General features: G+C 48.7%; 1 protein-coding gene across 2 annotated transcripts in view; it reads right to left on the bottom strand.

Moving 5' to 3' along the window:
- NRXN2 (neurexin 2) overlaps positions 1-23,589 on the bottom strand; it is a 159,524-nt gene that overhangs the window by 8,887 nt on the left and 127,048 nt on the right. For both annotated transcript variants that reach the window (XM_027856256.1, XM_027856258.1), the window contains one exon: positions 19,371-19,449. In XM_027856256.1, coding sequence (XP_027712057.1) covers positions 19,371-19,449 — 79 coding nt within the window. The remainder of the gene's footprint in view (positions 1-19,370; positions 19,450-23,589) is intronic.

Raw genomic sequence — 23,589 nt, 5'->3', positions numbered from 1 at the left:
ATGGGGGGGTGTGTGTGTGTGATTTTTTTTGGGCGGAGGGAAGAATTAGAAGGAGGCAGCTTTAAGGTTGGTGTCAGGCAGGACATAGCAGCTTAAGCTGTCCAAACCATCCCTGACTCTCTTCTGTCTCTACTGGCGTCACTTCCTACCTATATGACCTTGGATAAGTAATTTGACCACCCTGGGCCTCAGTTTCCTCCTATATAAATAAAGGGGTTGGACCAGATGGTCTCTGAGGCCCCATGCCATCTCTATAGCATGGCTTCTATGCTCTTTCAGCAATCCTTTTCTTTCTCACAACCACCTCTGGGAAGATGACTCCCCAAAGTGTATCCCAACAAACATTGCCGCAAGCTTTTATTTCCATGAAGTCCTGTAGGCTTGACTTCTCTGAGCTCCAAACCCACATCTCCAACTGCCTGCAGGACTTCTCCATCTGCATGTCCTACTAGCGACTCAAACCCATCTATCTCATCCCACACCAAGCTCGCCATCTCCTTTGCTTAACTCTGATTTCTGGGCATCTTCTGGGCAAGCCTCGCCTCTCGCCATTTTGAGAGGAGGAGAACCTGGGGACATTGAATGTGAGTGGCCAGTCCAGACACCTGCCCAGAATCCTTGTCATCTCCACTCCCATCCCTCAGTGTATGGGGCTGGAAGGCATGGAAACTCACACACACACACACACACACACACACACACACACACACCCCCTCGTCCATTCCCACCATGCTCTCATTCAGGCAGCATCACTGTCCATAGGCAGCACAGAACTCTGGCAGGTGGGGGCAACTTACTGATGACCAGACTATGGAAACAGCCTCCTAATTGATCTTCCTGCCTTGTTTCTCTCCTCTTCAAACCAAGCTCCCCATAGCAGCCAAATCGACATTCCTAAAGTGCAGGTCTGAACATGCTGCTCCCTGCTCATAAAGGTCTATTGTCTCCCTGTTGCTTGTAGGAAACACTAGCTCTTCTGCTTGGCATGTAGAGCCCTTCACATCCTGGCTCAAGTCTGCCTTTCCAGACATACAACATACTCCCCTCCTCTCTGTCTTCCAGCCAAAATGGGTCATCTACTGTTTCCTGTACACCGCCACGCCTTGGAACACTGTCTCCCCTACCTGGAATGTTCTTGGTCTCTTAGCTGGAATCCCTAGCTTCCTCCAAAGCCTCCTCCTACACGAAGCATTTCTAGATCCCCCTAGTTGTTGGTGCTGCCCCACAAAATCATTTTGTATTTAATTATATGTGTTCATGTTGTTTCCCCTGATGGAATGTAACCTCCTTATGAGCAAGGATTGCTCTGCTGTTTGCTGTCTCTGTGAACTTAGAGCCTAGTACGATCCAGTAGAAGCTTAGTAAATGTTTGCTGATTTACTAATTCATCAGCAAGCATTTAAGTACCTGCTATGTGCCAGGATCTGTGCTAAGTACTGAGGATACAAAGAAAGGCAAAAAACAGTCTGAGGAGCTCACGGTCTTATGGGGAAAATCACATGCAAACACCTACGTACCAACAAGTCGATGCAGTACCAATTGGAAATAATCAACAGAGGAAGGCGCTAAGATGAATGAGGGTTGGGAAAGGCTTCTTGTAGAAGGTGAGACTAGCTGAGGCTGGAAGGAAGCGAGGAGATAGAGAAGAGGAAGAAGAGAATTCCAGGCAGAAAGATGGGAGATGGAGCACTGCGTACGAGCAACAGCCGGGAGGCCCGTGTCACTGAATCACAGAGTATGTGGAGGGGTCCGAGTGTAAGAACACTGGATGTGCAGGAGGGGCCAGGTTATGGAGAAGTCAAATGGATTTTATGTTTGATCCTGGAGGCGACAGGGAGCCATTGGAGTTCATTGAACTGAGGGGTGTGTGTGTGTGTGAGAGAGAGAGACAGAGAGACAGAAGGGAGGAGAGAAAAAAGAGAGACAGAAAAACAGAAAGAGAGAGGAAAGAGAGAAAGAGAGGTAGACAGGGAAGAGAGACAGAGAGAGAGACAGAGACGGAAAGACAGAAAAAGAGAGAGACAGAGAGAGAGAGAGGAGAGACACAGAGAGGAGAGAGAGAGGAGAGACACAGAGAGAAGAGAGAGACAGAGAGGAGAGATGGAGAGAGACAGAGAGAGAAAAGAGAGACATAGACAAAGAGACAGAAAGAGAGAGAAAGACAGAGACAGAAAGAGAGAAAGGGGGCAGCTAGGTGGTGCAGTAGGCAGAGCACCGGCCCTGAAGTCAGGAGGACCTGAGTTCAAATCCAGCCTCAGACCAAACACATGACACTTACTAGCTGTGTGACCCTGGTCAAGTCACTTAACCCCAACTGCCTAAAAAAAAAGAAAGATAGAAAGAGGCAGAGAGACAAAGAGAGAGACAGAGAGGAGAGACAGAAATAGAGAGGAGAGAAAGAGAGGGGGAGACAGAGAGAGAGAGAGAGAAAAGGAGAGAAAAGAGAGACAGAGACAGAGAAACAAAGAGAGAGAAAGACTGAGACAGAGAGGAGAGACAGAAATAGAGAGGAGAGAGAGAGGGAGACAGGGGAGGGAGAGAAAGAGAGACAGAGAGAGGAGAGAGAGACGGAGAGAGGAGAGTCAGACAGACAGAGAGAGAGAGAGAGGAGAGAGAGGGAGAAAGAGAGGAGGGACAGGGAGAGAGAGGAGAGAGGGTGAGATCTGCTTTAAGGAGATTACTCTGACAGCCAAGCAGAGGATGAACTAGAGAGGGGAAGACGCCTGGGCACTACTACCTCCTCTACGTCACCGTCTGCTGAGCCGCGTCTCTCCCTGCGGCCTCTGTTCTACATCCCTGGTGCCCAGCAAAGTTCATGGCATAGATGGTTGTTGTTAAGTCACGTCCAACTCTCTGTGACCCCATTTGTGGTTTTCCTGGCAGAGATACTACAATGGTTTGCCATTTTTTTTTCCTCCAGCTCATTTTACAGATGAGGAAACTGAGGCAAACAGGGTGAAGTGACTTGCCCAGGGTCACAAAGCTAGTAAGTGTCTGAGGCCAGATTTGAACTCAGGTCTTCTGGACTCCACTGCCCTATCTAGCTGCCTGTCTGGCACGTAGTAAGGGTTTAATAAAGTTTGCTGAATTGAATTGAATCCCACGTCCTTCCCACCTCCTGGTGCCAACAGAGACATGGCTCTGCGGAAGATAACACTGTATCCCCCAGTTCCTTCTCCAGTTTAGGTTGCCCTTTTATTACCGAGGCAGGAGGAGTCCTCAGCTTTGCTCCCTGCTGCCATATCCACTGTAGTAACCTCTCCTCCCTCGAGGTTTACTCCATCTATCTATATTTGCTCCATCTGACTCCATGCAGGCATGAGATCACACATTTAGAGCTGGGAAGGACCTTGGAGGTAATCACGATCACCCATAATTCACTTCAATGAGCCAAAGCTCTTGTCATCCCCTCCCCTAATTATCATCTCCTATCCTTCCATTTCTCCCTCCCCTCCTAAACCCATGTCCACTATGGCTTTCAGTCTCTCCATCCCTCCATGATTGGCCAATCCATCACCTTTTGGCTACTTTCACTTTCTTTTCTTCACAGTCTGGACCTTATAGGTGGACAAGTCACTCACCATTCTCCTGAATCTCTTGCCTGTTTTTCCATTCATGCCCTGCCAATCCTCAACCTTTAGATCCCCCACCCATTCCCCTATCCAACTCAGGATTTCCCTGCCTTACATTTTCTCTCCTCCCTAGATGATCACCACTAAAAGCAATCAGTAAATTTTGCCAACTGGGTCCTAGAAACTCAGCTGGGCCCTTATTGCTGAATGACAACCCTTTTTTTCTTCCCTGATTTGCTCTTTATAATATATATTTTATAATATTTATAATATATTTATATATTACCTAAACATATCATATTTATAATATATATATATGTTGCCCTGCCTAACAGCTATTTCAAACTTCACATCTCTCCTTAAGTCCCCTAGGACTTCCTCACTCCAACACCTTTTCTTAGCAGATAGGTGGCCTTGCCTCCTATTTACTTAAGAAATTGAAGCCATTTGTCGCCAGTCCCCCCTCTTCCCAATTTCACACCTCAGAGCTCCATGTTATCTCCACATGTTATATTCACCTGGATTTTTCATCTGCACCTCAAATTCAGCTTGTCCAAAATGGAACCACGAGCTCACTATCCTTCCCTTGAAACATGGTTCTCCTTCACACTTCCCTCTTTCTGTTGAGGGCAATCCTTCCAATTACCCAGGCTGACAACCTTGGAGTCATCATTGACTCATCCCTTTTCCTCATTCCCCACCTCCAATCAACTGCCAAGCCATATCGGTTCAACCTTGACAAAGCCTCTCATATTCCTTCCCTTCTCTCCTCTCACATTGAAACCACTCTGGCTCAGGCCTTTGTCAATCTCATAATTGCTTCCTGATCGGTCTCCCTACTTCCAGTCTCTCCCCTCTCCAAGCCATTCTCAATAGAGCTGCCAAAATAATCTTCCTAAGACACAATTCAGCCCACACCATTCCCTTCATTCTTCCCACCAGGCTGCCCTCCTGTGGACTTCTCCATCACTTCGAGCACCTGGGCACCTGGGGGCCTATTGCTATATCCTTACCTATCCAGCCCAAGCCCCACATGGTCATTGTTTGGGCCCTGATGGTTCATAGTGAATGTAAATAGCAATTGTTTCTGTTTTAGCCAGAAACCCTCTCAGATTGATTTTTTTTTTGACTAGGTAAAGAGGTCACTCTCTGCCTCATTTCTTACCTAGCCTTAATCACTGAATGGGCATCTCAGTCAAACTGAGACCTGTTAAAGACCTTAGCTTAAAAAGGCCATGGTCTCCCACTGCATCTGGGGCCATCTCCAGTCGTCCTGATCTATAACTTCCCACTAGATCCAGATGGCTCCAGAGGAGACAGTGAAGCTGGTGACTTGGCATAGTCCTCTTCACTTAAATCCAATTCACTTGCAAGTCATGGCATCATCCTCCTGATATCATGGTCCTCTTCTAGAACGAGGACAAACAACTTACCCAGGAAGCTTTGTATCCTGCAAGATCATATCCACCCTGGGACTCACACCTTAGTATGCTCTGCCTTAGGACCCGCCCTCAGATTGGAGGGTGGAGAGCTCCTCTCAGAACTTTCATTTAAGGAAGGCACCCTGGTCAACCAGCTCATCATCTCCAGTGGGCTGCACTGCTTTGGACTTCATCCTGTCCTCAAGCTGGGTGCCTCCCCCTGCCCCTACTTTTCAGCTTCCTTTTGTGTTTTGTCTTTCCCTGTCAGATTGGAAACTCAGGAGCAGGGTCTGTCTTTCTTTTTGTTGGCACCCCCTAGCTTAGCACAGTGCCTGGCACATAGTAAGTACTTAATCAATGTTTATTGACTGACTGACCGGTTCCCTGAGATAGCTGGGGTTATGGAGGATAAATGCCTGGGCCTGGAGTCAGGAAGTCCTCAGTTCAAATTTGACTTCAGACACTTTAGCTGTGTGACCCTAGGCAAGTCACTTTGCCTCTGTTTGCCTCAGTTTCCTCAACTGCAAAATGAATAATAATAGCATCTATCTCACAGAGGTTGTTGGGAGGATCAAATGAGATAATACTTATAAAAGCACTCAGCACATAGTAGGTTCTATATAAATGCTTATTCCTTTCCCTTCTCTTTCCCTCTTCCATTCCGCCATTGTCTCTGGGACCAAATACAAGACCTTTGGTTTAGCATCTAACTTCCTTTACAACATGACTCCAGGCCACCTTTCCAACCTTATTTTACCTCGATCACCTTCCTGCCCTCTTCATTCCAGCCACCCGGGCCTATTTGCTATTCAACAAATGCTTCTCCTCCGCTTACTTGCACATGCCATCCTCAACGCCTGTAATTCGCTCCATCCCCATCTCTGCCTCTCACATCTGCAGCTCGGGGCAAGGTTTGCCAGATTTGAGGGTCACCTCTTCTGTGAAGCGTCCTTTGATCTCCTCAATCATGAGCACTCTTCCTCTCCCCAAATCATCTGGCGTTTACTCATCTGGATGTAGTTTGTATCCCCTCTCCCCAAATGGGATGTAAATTCTTGGAGGGGAGAGACTGTTCAGTCTTTGTCTTTGCCCTGCAGCCTTTTTCGATCACAAATTTCCTTGATGGAAGTCTCTAAGCCCCTTGTGTGATTCCTAGCTAATAATGTGTTGTGGCCTTCTCATACCCACTACGTGCCTCTGCTTTGTCTTTGGGTCAGCCTAAATTTTAATTATTCAGACACTGCAGTGTTCCATGACTCACAACCATATACCATAGCTCAAAGAAAATTGGTATTGGGAAAAAGGTGGGCATTTGTTTCAGGGAGAAGCTTGGGGTTGTTGAAAGAATTGTGAGGTTTTTCAAAGCCAGACAGCTCATTCATTTCCTCCTGGCGTAAAGGCTTTCATCAGAGAAATGGATGATGTGAGAAGAAGCTGGGCCGCTCGTATGGCAGTGTGAGGGAAGTCAATGGGCAGCCTCCATTCTCCTTTGGTGTCCTCAAGGTGTCAAGGACAACTCAAGCAAGGCCCTCAGCATGTTGGGCAGACCCTTCATGGGGAGATGATGGAAGGACATGGCTGACAGTGGCATAGGCCAGGCAGATATGGATGGACTACAGCCTGCATCATTGGAGGATATGTCCATATTAATGGCATTCTAAACCCAGAGGAGTTTCCCCTGTAATCAGCACAAGACCCTGCACATAGTAGGTGCCTAATCTGTTGAACTGAACTGGATCTTAGAGTCGTTTGATCTGCTAGTTTCCAGCCCTAACCATCCACTGTCCTCTCCTTTCCAATATCTCCACCTCTCTCTCTCAGTCTCCCTACCTGTCCATGGACATTCATGGGCTTACAGAGTGTCAGAGCTGTGAAGAGATGAGTTAGCCCAGGCTTCTCATCTCATAAATGGGAAACTGAGGCCTAGAGAGGGGAAGAGATCGTCCCAAGGTTGCACGACGTTTTTGTGGCACAGTGGCAGCCAGAGTCCAAGCCTTCTGATACCCCAGGGCAAGACCACTTCCACATACTGTGGCTATCACTTCTCATCTGGGCTCTACCACCAGCAGAGTCTCCAGACTTCCTCCTCCTAATCCCTCTCGAACTCGGTGCTGACTCCTAATTGCACAGCTTTGATCATACCTCTGTTATATAAGCATCGATGGCTTCCAATTGCCAACAGGATTTATGCTGAAAGGGCAGAAATCCTCTCAGTGTGGTACCCAAGACCCTTCACAATCTGGCCCCAGCCTGACATCTTAGCCCCTTCAGCCCTTTCATGTACCTCATATTCTTAGGCTGATCATTTCTTCCCTGGGAATGCCCCACACCTACGCTCAAAGCGTGCCTCTGCCTGGCATGCTCCTCTCTTCCCCTCATTCAATTTGTAGTGATCCTTGAAGCCCTAAGCTCTAGGCTCACCTCCTCCAGGAAGCCCTCCCTGACTCACCCAGCTCCCAGAGGCCCCTTCCTTCTCCACCTCCATTGGCACTGACCATCTGGACCACACAATTTGTCACAGTCACATGATGAGATTAATTCTGTAGCAAGATGCCCAGGCCTGGAAACCTCAGGGAGCAAAGAGGTCTTTCAGGGTAGTTGTTGAGAATAACCTTTTACATTCTTTTGGTGTTTTACAAATTATAAAGCACTTTCACACTGGCTATATCACTTGGCCATCACTCATAGGAGCCTTTTGAGAATGGGATACAAGGGTCCCCCCTCCCATTTTACAGAAAAGGAAACTGAGGCCCAGAAGAGAGCAGTGAGCTGGACAAGATCACACAGATGGCTAGACACAAAGCCATGACTTGAACCCGGACCTCCTGTCCCTAGAGGCAGTGAGTGCTCCTTCCACTATCTCATGCTACCTGTGTGTTCCTCCCTTGTCTCTTCCTCAGCAAGGTCTTCTTCAGTCCATCATTAAAGGCTACGTGACCAGCTCCCCTTCCCCTACAAGCCTGGGACTCAAGCAAAGACACGTAAGGCCACCCAGAATAACAGTACCTTGAGTTCAAAGGGAAGCGTATCCTTCTGATGCAGCTGATGCAGACCTCCAGGAATCCCCGCTATAGCCATGGCCAGCAAGTGGCTCTCCAGCTCCCAAGCTCCTGAGGTCCCAAGGCGGCCCTTTCCCTACTGAATCTGTGAGGGGCAGTGTAGTGTAATGGATAGTGTTGGAAGCCCTGGATTCAAATCTCACCTAGGACTCTGACCAGCTGTGTGACTGTACGCAAGGGATGATCCATCTGAACCTTGGTCTCTTCATCTGGAAAATGGGGATAATCCAATTTGTATTGCAGTAGCATGGACCAGTGGTTAGGGTGCCAGCCTTCCTGGCTCTGTGACCCTGGGCAAGTCTCAGCAACACTATAAGCTGTAGACTTGGGACCAATCTGCAGAGGGCAGTTTCCTCACCAGAAGTTCTATACTAGTCTGGACCAAATATGCCTGTAAGAGCTTTCTCATGGGGTTGATGGGAGGTTCAAAGCACAAAAGGTCTGGTACTGCCCTCGCAAATTGTAAAGCCCTCTGCAGGTATCGCCATTTTGGGTAAAATGTAGACCCTTGAAGGTGTGGACTCCTTTGTTATCGTCTGTGTCTCCCCAGTGCCTAGCACACAGTAGGTATTTAATAAATACTTCTCAAGTTCAATTGAATTGCTGATGTGGGCTTCAGAGAAGGTGTCAAGTAGATGGAGTAACAGCAGACAGAGCACTGGATCTGGAGTCAGACAACCTGAAGACTCCAGCCCTGGCTCTGCTCTGTGCCACCTGGGATCTCTTGGGTCCCTTGGTGAATCAATCCAGTCCCCCATTATCCTTTTCTCTTGAGTCTCTGGCCCCCTTATCTGCTCACTGATCTTTCCTTGCCAAGCCTCAGCCCCGGATTACTCCCATCATCTCCTGCCTTTACCCTTACTCCTGCTACTGAATAATGCTGGAGAAAGTCATGAAACTGTACTGCCTGGGTCCACTACATATTTATGTGACATAATCTCATCCAGGCACTCACTGCACCAAGCCAATTCTGTTACACCTGCCTAATCAGCTCTCTCTCCACTCTCCACAGCAGCTCTTCCAAACCTTTTCATCCCTCTTCAAACCTTCTTTGCCTCATATTTCACTGAAAAAGAAATGGAGGCTATTCACCAAGTGCTCCCCCCTCTCCCCTCCTTATCATTCAGATCACTCAGCTGCTTTCCACCACTGTCTCCTCCTTCACCTCTGTCTCATATCCCTTCTCCTTGCCAAAGCAAACCCCTCTACCCGCACAAGTGATTCCATTCCTTCCCGTCTCCTCCAGCAGACTGTGCCCCCCTAATCATCCCCACTCTCTCACAATCTTCAAACTCTTGCTTTCAACCGGCTTCTTCCCTGCTCTCTACAGACATGCCCATGTCTCCCCCAGCCTCAAAAAACCCTCACTTGATCCATCTGTCCCTTCTACTGATTATTCAAGATCTTTCCTCCCTTTTGTGGCTGAACTCCTAGTGTAGAAGGTCGGCTACAGTGGGTGCCACGCTTTTCTCTCTTCTCACTCTCTTCTTGACTCTACAATCTGACTTCCTACCTCATCATTCAACTGAAATCACTCTCTCCAAAGTTATCAATTATCTCTTAATTGCCAAATCCAGTGCCTTTTTCTCAATCATCATTCTTCTTGACCTCTTTGTAGCCTTTGGCACTGTCCATCACCCTCTTTTCATTGCTATCCTCTTCTCTGTTTCCATGATGCCCTCCTACCCTGGGTAGGTAACGTTCTTTGCAGCATCTTCACCTTCATGCAGGTGACACCTGCTAAGAGGAGGTGTTCCCCAGGACTCTGTCCTCAGCCCTCTTTTCCCTCTCTATTATTTCACTCATTGATTTCATCAGCTCCCATGGATTCAATGATCAGCTCTACACTGACGACTATCAGGTCGACTTATCCAGCCCTACCCTCCTTCCTGACTTCCAGCCTGGCATCTCCAACTGCCTATCGGACATCTTGAACTGCATAGACTGTAGTCATCTTAAACTCGACATGTCCCACGCTGAACTCATCCTCCACCCCCACCAAACATTTCCCTTTTCTTGATGTCCCTATTACTGTGGACGGCACTACCATCCTCCTAGTCATCTGGGCTCAACATCTAGGAGTCACCCTTGACCCTTCACTCTCTCTCACTCTCCATATCCAACATGTTGCCAAATCCTGTCGATTTTACCTTTGTAAAATCTCTCCTGTTAGAGGCAGCTAGGTGGTGCAGCGGATGGAGCACCGGCCCTGAAGTCAGGAGGACCTGAGTTCAAATCCAGCCTCAGACCAAACACTTGACATTTGCTAGCTGTGTGACCCTGGGCAAGTCACTTAGCCCCAATTGCCTAAAAAAAAAAATCTTTCAAAAAAAAATCTCTCCTGTTCTCCCTCCCCTCTCCACTGCCACCACCCGGTTGGGGCAGGGCCTCAGCACCTCATGCTTGGATTATTGCAAGACTTCTCATTAATCCCTGCCTCAGGTCTCTTCCAGATCCAAGCCATTCTCCATGCGTTGTCAAATGGATGTCCTAAAGTACATGTCTGACCATGTCATGACCTTCTTTAGTCAACTCCAATGGCTCCCCATCACCTCTAGGAGCAAATATAAAATGCTCTGTTTGGCATTCAAGGCCCTTCATAACCTGGCCCCCTCTTACTTTTCCTGTCTTCTTATCCCTCCCTCTCCCTCTCCCATCCCTCCATGACCCTGGCCTCTTTGCTGTTCTAGCACAAGACATTCCATCCTCTACCTCCCAGCATTTTCGTTGGCTGCCCCCAAGCCTGGAATCATCTCCCTCCCCAGCTCTGCCTCCTGGCTTCCATCCAGGAAGACTGCCAGCTAAAACTTTGCCTTCCATAAGAAGCCTTTAGTGTTGGCACCTTCCCTCTGAGAGTGTCTACACTTTATCCTGTGTTTCCCTGTTCACATAGAGTTGTTTGCCTATTGTCTCCTAAGCTACTGGAGAGCAGGGGCTGTGTTTTGCCTTTCTGTGTATTCTCAGTGCTTAGCACAGTGCCTGGCACATGGAGGTGCTCAGGAACTCTTGCCTTGCCTTATCTTGCCAGCCTCTCTGGACCTTGCCGGCAGGTGGCACGGTGCCTAGAGGCTGGAGTCAAGAAGACTTGGGGTCAAATCCTGCCCCAGCCACTCGCTTTGAGGCCTGCACTGTGCCTTGGGAGGTAGGCACTATTCTTATCTTCATTATAGAGATGAGAAAACTAAAGTCAAGAGAGGTTAAATGACTTGCCCAAGGTCATACAGCTAGGATGTGTCTGAGGTTTTGAACTCAGGCCTTCCGGACTCTGGATCCTACATATTATCTACTTTGTCACACTTACTAGCTTATGTCACCCTCTCCCAGCTTCAGTTTTTTCATCTGTAAAATGGGAATAGAACTGGCACCTATCTCACATGGTTGTTGTGAGGACAACAGTGTCAAATACTTTGAGTGCAAAGTGCTATAAGCATGCTAGCTGTCCTCCTTACTGTCGTTTGAGACTGGACCTGCCCTAGGAGGGCTGGGCAGCACGGCCACAGAGCCGCGCCCTCCCCTGCCCCCCCCCCCCGGTTCCAGACCTGACCTTGCCATCGACCTGTTGGTGACATTAGACAAGCCCTCTCCCTTCCCTTGATTTCCTCCTCTGTAAAACCCAAGGGTTGGCCCAGATGGTTTCTCCTGACTGTGTGTCATGCCCTTCAGCCTTTGCAGACACTTGTGACCAGAATCATTAGAAGCTGCCCGAGTTTTGGACAGCCTTGAGTGACTCTGTCTCCTCTCCAGCCCACCCCCACTGAACTGACGCCCATTCAGGAAATCCCCTTTCCTTCTCCCTTTTCCCCACTGGCTGTGGGTGCATGTGCATGTGTGTGTGTGTGTGTGTGTGTGTGTGTGTGTGTGTGCGCGCGTGTGTGTGCATGCTCTATCTCCATGGCCGACCTGTGGGGGTAACCGCACACCCGTGTGCTCGTGGCCTTGCACACATCTGAGGAGGTTGGAGAACAGTTAATGAGGCATCAGCCACACTTCCTACTGATAAATTCCCCATGGCTATGCAGATGACCGAGTGATTTCTGAGTGCCATAGGGGGAATTACTGGCTTATTACAGATCCAATTAAGGAGTCTGTGGGTTCCCTCTGGACCCTACAGCACCACTGGGTAAGAATAAATCCGTCTCAATGGCCCCAGTCCCACGTGCCTGGATGTGGGCTGAAAATGCCTGTGTCCGTGTGTAAAGGGCAGGGCCCATTCCCAAGCTGGAAATGTTCCCCCAGTTTATGGGGGGTCCAGCCTTGTCGGGTAATCTATAGCTCAGAGACCTTAACAGTCAGCTAGCCCAATCCTCTTGTTTTACAGAGCAGAAAAATAGCAGAGATCAATTTAGTCTTAATATAAGGAAGAAGTTGTTAACAATGAGAGCTGAACAGAAATGGAATGAAAGCAGAACCAGAATGATCCCCCACGCTGTAATGGGTTAGACTCAGGATTCACTTCAACTACGGTTGGTTGAAGTACCTTCCAACTCTCAAATTCTGTGACTGTTGAAACTAAGGCTTAGAGGAGTGACAAGCTCAAGGTCACGCAGATATAATAAAGTCAGGATTCAAATACAGGTCCTTTGACTCCAAGTCCACCAGGCTCAGTCCCCTTGCAGGAGAGACAACGTGCTAGATGCCTGCTACACCATTACAGTGACGAATAAGATGATGGTCAGGATGGTGAGTGGCTCTTAGGGAAAGATCTGATCAGGGTGCATCTCCATGGTCCTGAGCATGTTTTTAAGTTTGTTCAGGGAATAGACTCCCCGCCCCACCCCATCATTACATTTTAGAAGTACTCCCCCTCTTTTAAGGTCCAGCTGGGGTGACAACCTCTCCATTTTTGATTATTTCCCTGGCCAGGTAAAAGTGATCTCTCTCTGCTCACAGCCCTTCTAGGCTTTGTATGGCCTTTCCTAGAGATTTTGAAGGGGTTTCTGTTTAGGTGCAGGATGAATGAAGGACTGGATGCACCCTGAGACCCCATTTTGCTTTGGGGTTCTGGGAGATGTCCAGGAACAGAGCCAGGCTGAAACCTCAGAGGTTTCAGATCTGGAAGGAACCTGAGAGGTCATTAATTCTAACCCCTCACTTTATCCTATTGTAAGGCCTACAAAGCAAAGCAAACATTAAAGTCTGATGTAAACAGCTGATGAGGAAAATGCGTCCCCGAGACAGGAACCGGCTTCTCCGGAGTCACACAGGTAGTAGCAAAATTAGAATTCAAATCTGGCTCCAAATCTGTACACTTTCCCTTAGAAGGGAAATAGATATAATAAGGCCTCGAGGCAATTCGACAACTAAAGGTCTGAGCAACAGATAACAACCTCTGAAAACACTCTGCACCATTGCCAGCCTCTTGGGGAGTGAAAGACCAAGTCCTCATTTATGGGGCAGCCTCTAGCTGGACCCTAGGAGTGAAAGAGACAAAGCTCTTTGAAAGGCAGATATAGTTCTTTCTTTCCCTGATCCAATATAATCCAAGAAGCATTTATGAAGTACCGATTAAATGCAAAACACTGCACTTTGCTGGAGCCTGAATGGCTGCCTGGTAGACCTGGTAGACCAGCAGGCCAAACGACCATCCAGCACCTAAGATAAAACTAGGGAAGGATTGGGTTTGCTGTTATCTTTCCATCTTCCTCCACAGAAGCCAGAAATTAGGAATGAGAATTGAGGGATGGGGTCAGAATGCTCTCAAGACCTTTCAAGAAGGGTTTCACCAAACCCAGGCTTAAGCTGGGGTTGGGTATTAGTTCCTGTGGATAGAAAACTTCTAGGCCATATTCTCAAAATCATAGAATCATGAAAACTGTGAGTTGGAAGAGAACTCAGCAGCAATATGGGCAAACCCATACATGAAAGGAAGCCCCACCGTAGCATACAAGTGTATGTCACAACAAGAATTTGTCTCCAGCTAAGGTCAGCTACTGAAAGTGTAGGACCAGTGTTTGGGAGGAAAGGGGGAACTCTGATGGAGTCCTGTGATGGAGTCCTGAGACGCCGTCCTATCTGGTCAGCTTTGTTTGGAGACAGGGCTAAAGCAATCTGACTTTTGACAATGGACTTAACACTCCTGGACTGATAGCGCCCTGAGACTGGGTGAGAAGTGAAAAGTGAGAACCTGACCTGGGGGACACTTCCATTCCCATTCCATCTGGAGGCTCAATAAATCCTAAAGCAGGAAAGCCATCCCTCACCCCAAAAAGATGTCACAGGGGCTGGATGGGAAAGGAAAAGGCTCAGAGCAGGGATTGTTTTCTGCAGGAGGCCTTTTCAGCTCCCCACAGATCTTAGTCCCTTCTTGTACATAAATACCTAACCATTTGTGTGCATGGTGTCTCCTCCATTAGAATGTAAGCTTCTTAAGGACAGGGGCTGTTTTTGCTTTCTCTTTGTATAGCAGTGCATAGCTCAGTGTCAGGCACACAGTAAGTGCTTAATAAATGTTTGTTGATTGGTTGACTTAGACCCCTGCATTGCTCTTTTGGCTCCGAGTCTCCCCATCTCTGTACCTCTCTTGTGCTAGTAGATGACCTGGGGGGCAGGCGGCAGACCTCGATCTGCCCTTAATTCAGTGGATGGTCTTGAGACTGAGGCATGGGCTGCAGACCTCGATCTGCCGCTAATTCAGTCGGTGGTCTGGGCGCTGGGAGGTGGGCTGAAGACCTCCATCTGCCCCTAACTTAGTGGGTGGTCTTGGGACTGAGAGGTGGGCTGAAGACCAACACCTGCCCCTAATTCAGTGGGTGGTCTTGGAACTGAGGGGTGGGCTGCAGACTTCCATCTACCCCTAATTTGGTGGATGATCTTGGGAGATGCCCTTCCCCCTCTGGGGCTTTAGTTTCCTCAGACGTACAATGGAGGCATTGGAGTAGATGAACTCTAAAGGGCCTGTGAGCTCCGAAATTCTGTGACTCTTCACTCCTTTTATCCCTACTGCCCAGACAACCAGAAGAAGCAACAGAAATGATTGCACACAGATTGGACATCGTTTACCTCCCAGAGGAGGATCTGCCTAGCAACCACTGACGTCACTAACTTCAGCACCAAAGAGAAAGGAAAGTTCTGACAATGTACAGACACAGGTGTTTGAAGGATTTAACCCACGTGGTGTCACATTTGTGTTCTGTTACTTCTTGACTATGTCACCTTGAACAAACCACTTCTGAACCCCCCCCGGACCCATCCCTGTACCCCTTACCTCTGATGAAACCCACTCACCCAGTAGATCCTGAATTGTAAATGCCTCTGGAATGGAGGAGCCATGCCCTAGCTGAGATAACCCTTAGCAGCTGACGAGCTGGGAAGGCCTGGCTTGGAGTCTCTAGAAAGCCAGGAGCCCTCAGATTCAAAGCCGGAGTTGGGCCCGAGGATGTGCCACATGGGAGGAAGAAAGATGCAGGGCTTTGTGCATCAGCGAATCCCTCCTCATCCCTCTGGTACAAACCTCCCTCCCTCCAGGGCTTTCTCCACAATAGGGGAGGGGGTGATAAGTCCACCAGAAAATAAGAAAATCTTATGATTGGAGAGAGTCTCATCCCATCCAACCCATTGCCGAGTGGGGATTTTCTCTACTTTCCTCCTAGGCTCCATTCCAATCCTCCTTTCTACAAAAGACCTATAAGACTATAAGTGAGATGTATAAGGGAGACTTGTTATTGAGTTTTAAGAACTGAGAAGGCATCAATGCCCCACCCCAGCCCTACCCTCTATGTTGCCAGTAATCTATATGAGCCAACAGCCCCAGGGAGAGATGCCACTTTGGGCTGGGAAGTCACAGATCCTTGAAGGGAAGTCTCTCTGGCTCCTCTCTCTTTCCTCTCTACCCAACCTTCCCCAATCAAGCCAAGAAACATGCCCTAGCCAGATGCTTGGAGAAGGCACATCTTGAAGGCAAAGAGGAGACAGAGACACCACGCCATTCCCATATATACAAGAGATGGTTCTAGACCAGGAACAGAACAAATGCCCCTGAATGCTGGACCATGTTCAGTTAATCATCAGGCCCTGTTCCAGACTTGAATCCAATTCACTTGCAAATGAAGACATCACCTTCCCGAGGTCACTGGTTATCTTTGAGAACCAAGCATGAACAAGCCCTTATGCTCCTAGGAGGAGCCTGATGACCCATCAACATCTGGGTCTTTTGCCACCTCTGGTCCACTTTCTGCTCTCTCTCTCTCCCCCCACTCCTAAACGATCAATTTTCTTCAACGTTCATTGTCAACTCCCTGTTCTCTCTCTATGAGGAGCTCACACACTCCCATTCATGGCTTTGAACATCAATTATCATTGATATTGTGCTGAAATACAGAGAAGCCCTTGGGCTTATCACGGTGGTATGATGTTTGTCTCAAAATGAAATGGCCCCAGACTGCTGCACTTTCCTCCAGCTAATTCATTTCTTTTCCTTGTCTGACTGCCAGTTCAGCTTTCTCCTATACGCTAGCCCACATCAGGCTCTCCTCACTTGCTTCTGATTTATGGCTTCTCATCTGTTGTGGAAAGTGGATCTTCAGGCTTGTTAGGATTGGGCATAAAACCAGAATAAACATGCTCTCCTGCAATGCCTAGCTTCCAAAATGAAGCCCGTGGTTTTTCAGACATTCTGGCAGTTTAAATGGCATTTTCTGCTGTGAATGACTGAAATGGCTGGAAATCCACCTCTAGATAACTGGCGCAGGAGGACTGAGGCGAATTTGGAGCCAGAGGACCAAGAATCAGGTCCTGGCTTTGCCATTTCTGACATGTATGACCTTGGACAAGTTACCTAACCCCTCTGGACCTCATTTCACTCCTTTTTCAAATGGGGGGTGGGTTATGCATTAGATGACCTCACAATCTATGATCCCCCTCAATGTAGAAGACTAACATCCCCAGACCTCTGTCTCCATTCCTGTGTCTCCTACTGCCAGCTGGACTGTTAGACCTGGACATCCCACCATTGTCCAAAGTTTAACAGGGCAAATCTTTCCCCAGAACTGGCAAGCCCACCCAACATCAGTCAATGGTCCTTGTGCATAGGAGAAACTCAATAAATATTTGTTGAATTCTTCATTTTGAATCCCCGATCAGCTTATGAGTTCCATGTGGAAAGAAATTGTCCTATCTAAATTTTGCATCACCACCAGCTCTGCTCTGCACACAGTAGGTGTTTAATAAAGGTTTGCTAAGCTTGAATACTTGATGTTACAATTCTCCCTATTATGCAGGCTGGAATTCCTGGAGTCATCTTTAACTTTTTCTTGCCTTTCTCCCCTAGATTCAGTTGGTCACCAAACCCTATCCGGTCTTATTTTCAATTCAATTCAACCTCTATTAGGCACCTACTGTGAGCCAAGAATTATGCTGAGCGCTACATATCTTATCACAGTGTTGCACTGTGATGTAGAGAAAGCACTGGGTTCTCGAATGCTAAGTCAGCAGAGTATCAACCAGGGCAAGTCTCACCACAAGGGAATGGCTTTCAGTGTGGTCCTAGTGACAGATGAAGGCTGATTTCTGAGAACCATACCAGCTAAACTTGGAGATGCCCATCAGCACTAGGCCAGCCAATCCCATGAGACAAAGGTACCAGGGACAAGAAGACAGAAAGTCTTAGCCCTCAGAGAGCTTACATTTCACCGGAACAAAGGCTTCCTGGGAATGTCTCCTTCATCTCCTTTCCAGTGCTCACCGACATCATCCCGGTTCAGGGCCTCATCACTCAGCCCTGGGCTACTGCAATCACTTGCCTCCAGTCTCTCTCCTTTACTTCAAATAATCAGTCCTGCCCATACCACCAGACTAGTCTTCCTGAAACATTACTTTAACTGCATCCTTCTCCTCCTTAGAATCTTCACTGGCTCCCCTTTGTCCTAGGGTCAGGTCTAAACCAGGCTGGTATTCAAGGTGGCCCAATTCTGCCTAGACAATGCCACTCTTTCCCTACACAAGCCATCCTCCCCCTTCACACCAGTCTCCACACCCACAGCCACTCATCTTGGCTCATACCATTCCCTTCTCTTGTAATGGCCTCTCCTCCCTGCCTATGCAAATACTAATCCTCCAAATACCAGCATAGCAATGGGAAGACTGGAAGCTCTTCATAAATACTTGTTAACTGACTGCTTTGAGGGTCAGTTGCAGGCCCACCTCCTCTAAGAAGGTTTCCATGATCTCTCCCTCTTCTGAATTCCTAAAAGAATTCAGGAGACTTCAAATATAAAGCACTTTACTAGCTTCAAAGCACCATAGAGTGGTTATTTATCACCATTTTTACCATTACCCCCATACTATGAAGTTTATGCACAGTCCAGTGACCTAAGACACTATGTCTTACCACTATGTCTCTCCTATCTGCACACAGTAGGTGCTTAATAAATGTTTGCTGTCACTATTGACCTTCTACTCTGTTCTATGCTGTCATTTTAATGTTGCTAAGTATGCTTACGTGTAGCTAGCAGGTAAGCTCGTGAGAGCAGAGATCCTGTCTTTTGCCTGCCCAGTACACAGCCCAAGGCAGAGTGCACAGTGGACCAGATTTGGTCTTGCCTTCTGGGGATGTGCCTGCGTGGCCGCATGTGAATTTTTTCCCGTCTAATCGGAGCTTCATCTCAAAAGACTAGGGGAACCTTTGGGGGTAGGGGAGAGAGAGCGGGTAGGCAAGCCCGGGAATCGAGCCCTGGGCATCCCAACTCCCCTGCAGCTGCTGGGACTGGTCGCCTTCTCCCAGAGATGATGGGAGCTTTCATGATTCCCAGAGGCCACTGTTGGCTCTGTCTTGGATGCCGGTACCATTCCACGACCCCCTTGCCCCCCCAACCACCATCCTGGATACTGGGGATCTTCCCCCAGATCCTCAAAGTCTCATAGGAGATGTCCTTCTCTCAGGGAATGATGGGAGCTACGGTCCCAGCCCTCCCCACCCTCCTTCACACAAGAGTTCATGGGAGTTGTAGTTCAGCATCTCTCTGGAGAGTTCTCCTTTTTCTCCTCCCAATCTACCTAAGCTTTGGCTTAGCACAAGCTACAGACCCCAGAGATGGGAGAGCCAATCCCACATCCTCCAACAAGGGCCAGATCACTTGCTCTATTGGGGGTCTGTTTGCCACCTGTACAGGGGATGGTGGAGGGAGATGGGGCTGTCCAAGGGGGGGCTGAATTGGCTGGAAAGTGGGCTGGGGATGTCAGAGAGAGCTAAGACCTAGCAGTCATCCCTTTGGGTGGGGTCCCAGCTCTTGGGGGGGCCTGGGGTGGTATAGGGATGGTCGCCCCCTCCTCCCAGATGAGTCAGAAGACAGGGGTCCCCAGGGGGAGGGGGGAGAGACACTCACCAGTACTAGGCTCACACTCCTCCAGGTCCTCATCGTCACTTGGGCACTCTGCTGATGCTACCAGGAGGTCATCTGTGTTCTGGAGGGACAAGAATGGGGGAAGTAGGGAGACAAGGGGCCCCAGAACAGGTTAGCACTTCCCAGGCAAACTCTGAGCAGGCTTAAGACAGGGGTGGGGGGGCTGCTTCCTGCGGTGTAAACCTGGGGTGAGTGGGGGGTCAGGGGACCAGGGGAAGGATAGCCTGGCAGAGAGGAAAGATGCTGGCTTGGGAACTGGAAGAGCCAAGTGGTGCCTTGGAGTATCACCTCCCTTCTCTGGACCACAGCCTGTCCAGCTGTAAAACAGGGGGTTTCCGCAAGATGGCTTCTAAAGGTCGCTCTTACTTGGAGCTTTTGGTTTATGGTATAAATGACCTCCCAGCTCTGATGTTCTACGTTCTAAGGTCTCTTCCCTCTCTGACAGTCTGTGACCCTGGAGTGGGAGAGGGATGGAGAACCCCTGGGCCAGGCCTCCTTCCGGCCATGGAGAAAGAGCCAGAAAAGAAGGGGCCTCTTGAGTTCGACCTCAGGGAAAAGGCACTGCAGTCCCTTAACCTCCCCATTAATTGAGGAAAGCCGGGAGGGAGGAAGGGGGCAGAGCAGGTCCCAGGATGCAGGATTTCCTAGCTCTATAGAGCTCTGCCTCCAGGGGCCCCCTCCCTCCCATCCTTAGCTCTCCCCCTTCCCCCTCCTTTCCCCTGCCCCCTCCCCCTCTCCAAGCTGGAGAGAACCAGGCCGCACACACTAATTAGGGCTGTGGTTGCCATGACAACCAGAGCCGACTTTGTCAGCATTTTCTCTCCTTCATGTCTGATCCCAGAGTAATAGAAACCCCAGCACGTGTGTGTGTGTGTGTGTGTGTGTGTGTGTGTGTGTGTGTGTGTCTGTGTCTGTGTGAGTGAAGAGGTGGGGAGGCAGCAGCTTGAGGGAGACTAGGTTCCAAATACCAAGCACCCAGCATCCCAGGATGGAGATGTGGGGATGTGGAGGGAGCCTGGAACCAGGAGGAGAGGAAGCCAGAAAGACAGGTGAGTGGGAACACCTGGAGGGAGGACAAGAGCAGATGGGGAGGGTTGGACGGTGGGGCTGGGGGGCAGATGGATGGTAATGGGGGATGTGTGGGAGAGAAGCCCAGTGTTGTCCTTTCCTCAAGCCCATGACCTCCAAATGCCCTTGCTCTCCCATTGTCCGAGGCCAAGGCCATCACCTGCTCTCCTTCACCTGGTCCTCTCCACATCTAGGTTCCCCTCCCCGCATCCCTCCCACGGCTCACCTGAGCACTGTGTCCTTCCCATCTCTGGAGGAAGCAGTGACCACCTGAGCACTAGTAATCATCTGCCCCTCCCCCCTCATCTCCAGGGGATTGCCCATCCCCTTCTCACCTCACAGGTGGGCCTAGTCTGGCCCCCTTTGCCTCTTCCAGGTGCAAGATCTAGGTACTACTTGTCTTGGGGAGGAAAATGGTCATGGCTCTTACCTCCCTCCCTCCCTCCCTCTTTCAGGTGGCTGCGGAACTGCTGCCCCTCCCCCACTGCTCCAACCTCAGTGGGACCATCTGTCTACTGTAGCTACCTTTGCTTCCTGGAGAAAAATGGCCCTAGGCCAGCCCTTCGGTCAGACACCATCGAGGGCTGGCCCTGGATGAAGGCAGGCCTGCTGTAGAGCCGGGGCCATCTGTCCTCACCTAGCAACTTCTCCTCCACCTCTCCCTCACCCTCACGCTCTCTGAGGGTGGAGATGAGAAAGAGGGGAGCGACAGGCTGGGCTTGAGGCTGGGGGCGGATGAGAGAGCGGGAACGCGAGGGACGAGCCCCAAAGGCTAAGACACATGCTGAGTGACCAGCAGAGTCTCCATCCACCTCAGTTTCAGCCTCTGCAAAACGATGCAGCTGGAGAAGATGGACGCTAAGGGCCCTCCCAGCTCTCACGTTCTATTCCCTAAGGCTTCTCCCAGCTCTGCCATTCTGTGCTCTATGTTCGAATGTTCCGCTCAGCCAAGGGTATGCCTGAGCCAGCTCCAATCGAGAGGGCTGATTGTTAAATTTCCAGGGTGAGTGTTTACACTCCCCAGAAATGGGCAAACCTGCAAATCAGGGCTTTCTTTATTGTTTTGTTGATCATATACACTCAAGAAAGAGATAATAGCAAAGATCAAGCTTTAAAAAGCCTCATGAGCACTTTTTTTCTGGAGAGACAATTGTTCAACATTTACCAGCTCCATGTTCTGGAGTCACTTCTGGGGTTCTATGTTCTATGTTCTAAGGTGTCTTCCAGCCTAGAGATCCTGTGTTCTTTGCTTTAATGTCCCTTCTGGTATGAACATTCTATATTATGGGGTCCTTCAAGGCTGACATCCTCCACTCTAGGGGAGCAATATCATAGAATTGTAGAGTTTCATGGGACCCCAGAGCTCATCTAGCTCCACCCATATCTGAAAAAAACAACTTCATTCTGTTCCGTCCTCAACAGGTGGTCACCCAGCATCTGCCTGAAGACTTGAAGGGTTGAAAGACCCCCAGGGAATGGCAATCGGCCATCTCCAATGATGTCCTGGGCTGCTTTGGAATAGCTCTTAGGTGGCTTTCCCCCTACCTCTAGCTTAAATTTGCCTTTGTAACTCTCTTTTCCCTCTCAGCTGCTGCTCCCAGTTCTGCCCTCTGGGGCACACAGACCAAATCTAATCCCTTTCGGATACCTGAAGAGAACTTTCATATTCCACCCCTTCAACAGACCCTTATATGGCACAAACTCAAGGCCATCCTGGTTGTCATTCTGTGGACACTCCCCGATATCCTTTCTAAAATATTCCCAGACCTGGGAACAACACTATCGCTTAGTCAGAGGAGGCCTGAATAGGGCACAAGACCGAAGGACCACCCATTACCTCCTTAGTCATGGATTCTGTGCCTCTCAATGCTTTTTTGGTGACTATATCCCACTGTTAACTTATATCAAATCAACAGTCACAGAATCTATGGATCTCAGAGTTGGAAGGGATCTCAAAGACCATCTAGACCAGCCTGCATTGATACAAGGCTCCTCACTAAAAATCCAAGATTTAAAAAAAAAAAAACCAACCTCCCATCCAATCACACCTCCCCCATTTGGACCTTGTGAGATGGGATTTTTTGAACTCAAGTCTAAGACTTGACATTTATCCCTATTAACACTCATCCCATTCGATTTAGTCCAAATTCTAGTGGATTGAGATATTTTGAACCCTGACTGTCATCCAGTGGGTTGGTTGTCCCTCCCAGATTTGTGTCATCTAAAAACTCGATAAGCATGCCACCAGTGTGTTTATCTGAATCGATCAAAATTGTAAACAGTAGAATATGAGAAAGTGAAGTACAGCTCTCTGGTGCACTTGATTAGAGACTTTCTTCCAAGCTGACATCCTGCCATTTGGGGTCCAGCCACTCAATCAGCTCCAAATCTATCTATTTATATTAGTGTCTAGCCCAGATTTCTCTATTTCTTCCACAGGAATAGCATGGGCCATGGTATCAAATGCTTTGCTAAATTCCAGATTAACTCTACCTACAGCCCAGCATGGCCTTCCTGGGTGGTCACTAATAATCCCTTTAATAAGACATCCTAGAGTTTTGCTCGGAATCCAAGGCAAACTCACTGGCCTATTGTTGTCTTTCAGATTTCATTCTCTTCCCATTGATTTGTAAAATGGAAACATTTGCCCTTCTCTGGTCCTGTTGCACCTCTTCTGTTCTTTATGATCTTTCAGGGGTCACTGACGGCAATTAAGCAATTACATCTACTCATTTGGTGAAGAACCGAGGAATGTTGTTCACTTGAGCCCAGGAACTTGAGCTCATCAAAGGGCACCTGCAGGTCCTGATACCACAGCCTTATTTATCTTGGGCACGAAGTCCCTGTCAACCCAACTTTGTCTGTCCTTTCCAGTCCAAAAAACGCCATTTACTTGGCAGAGAAAACAAGCTGAATGAGAATTGAGTGGCTCTGCCTTCTCTCTATTCACCCTGTTCAGGAGTTCCATCCACCCCGAGCAGGAGTCCTATCCTTTCTTTGACCAACCTCCTTTCCTCCGATATGGCTTTTGAAAAAACATACCTTTCTGATATTCATATCTATCTATCTATCTATCTATCTATCTATCTATCTATCTATCTATCTATCTATCTATCTATCTATCTATCTATCT

Source organism: Vombatus ursinus, unplaced genomic scaffold (assembly GCF_900497805.2).
Source record: "Vombatus ursinus unplaced genomic scaffold, bare-nosed wombat genome assembly UNPS02011369.1, whole genome shotgun sequence".
In the NCBI taxonomy this organism is placed as follows: domain Eukaryota; kingdom Metazoa; phylum Chordata; class Mammalia; order Diprotodontia; family Vombatidae; genus Vombatus; species Vombatus ursinus.
The sequence above is the reverse complement of the archived record's forward strand: the minus strand, read 5'-3'. Positions and strand labels throughout refer to the sequence as shown.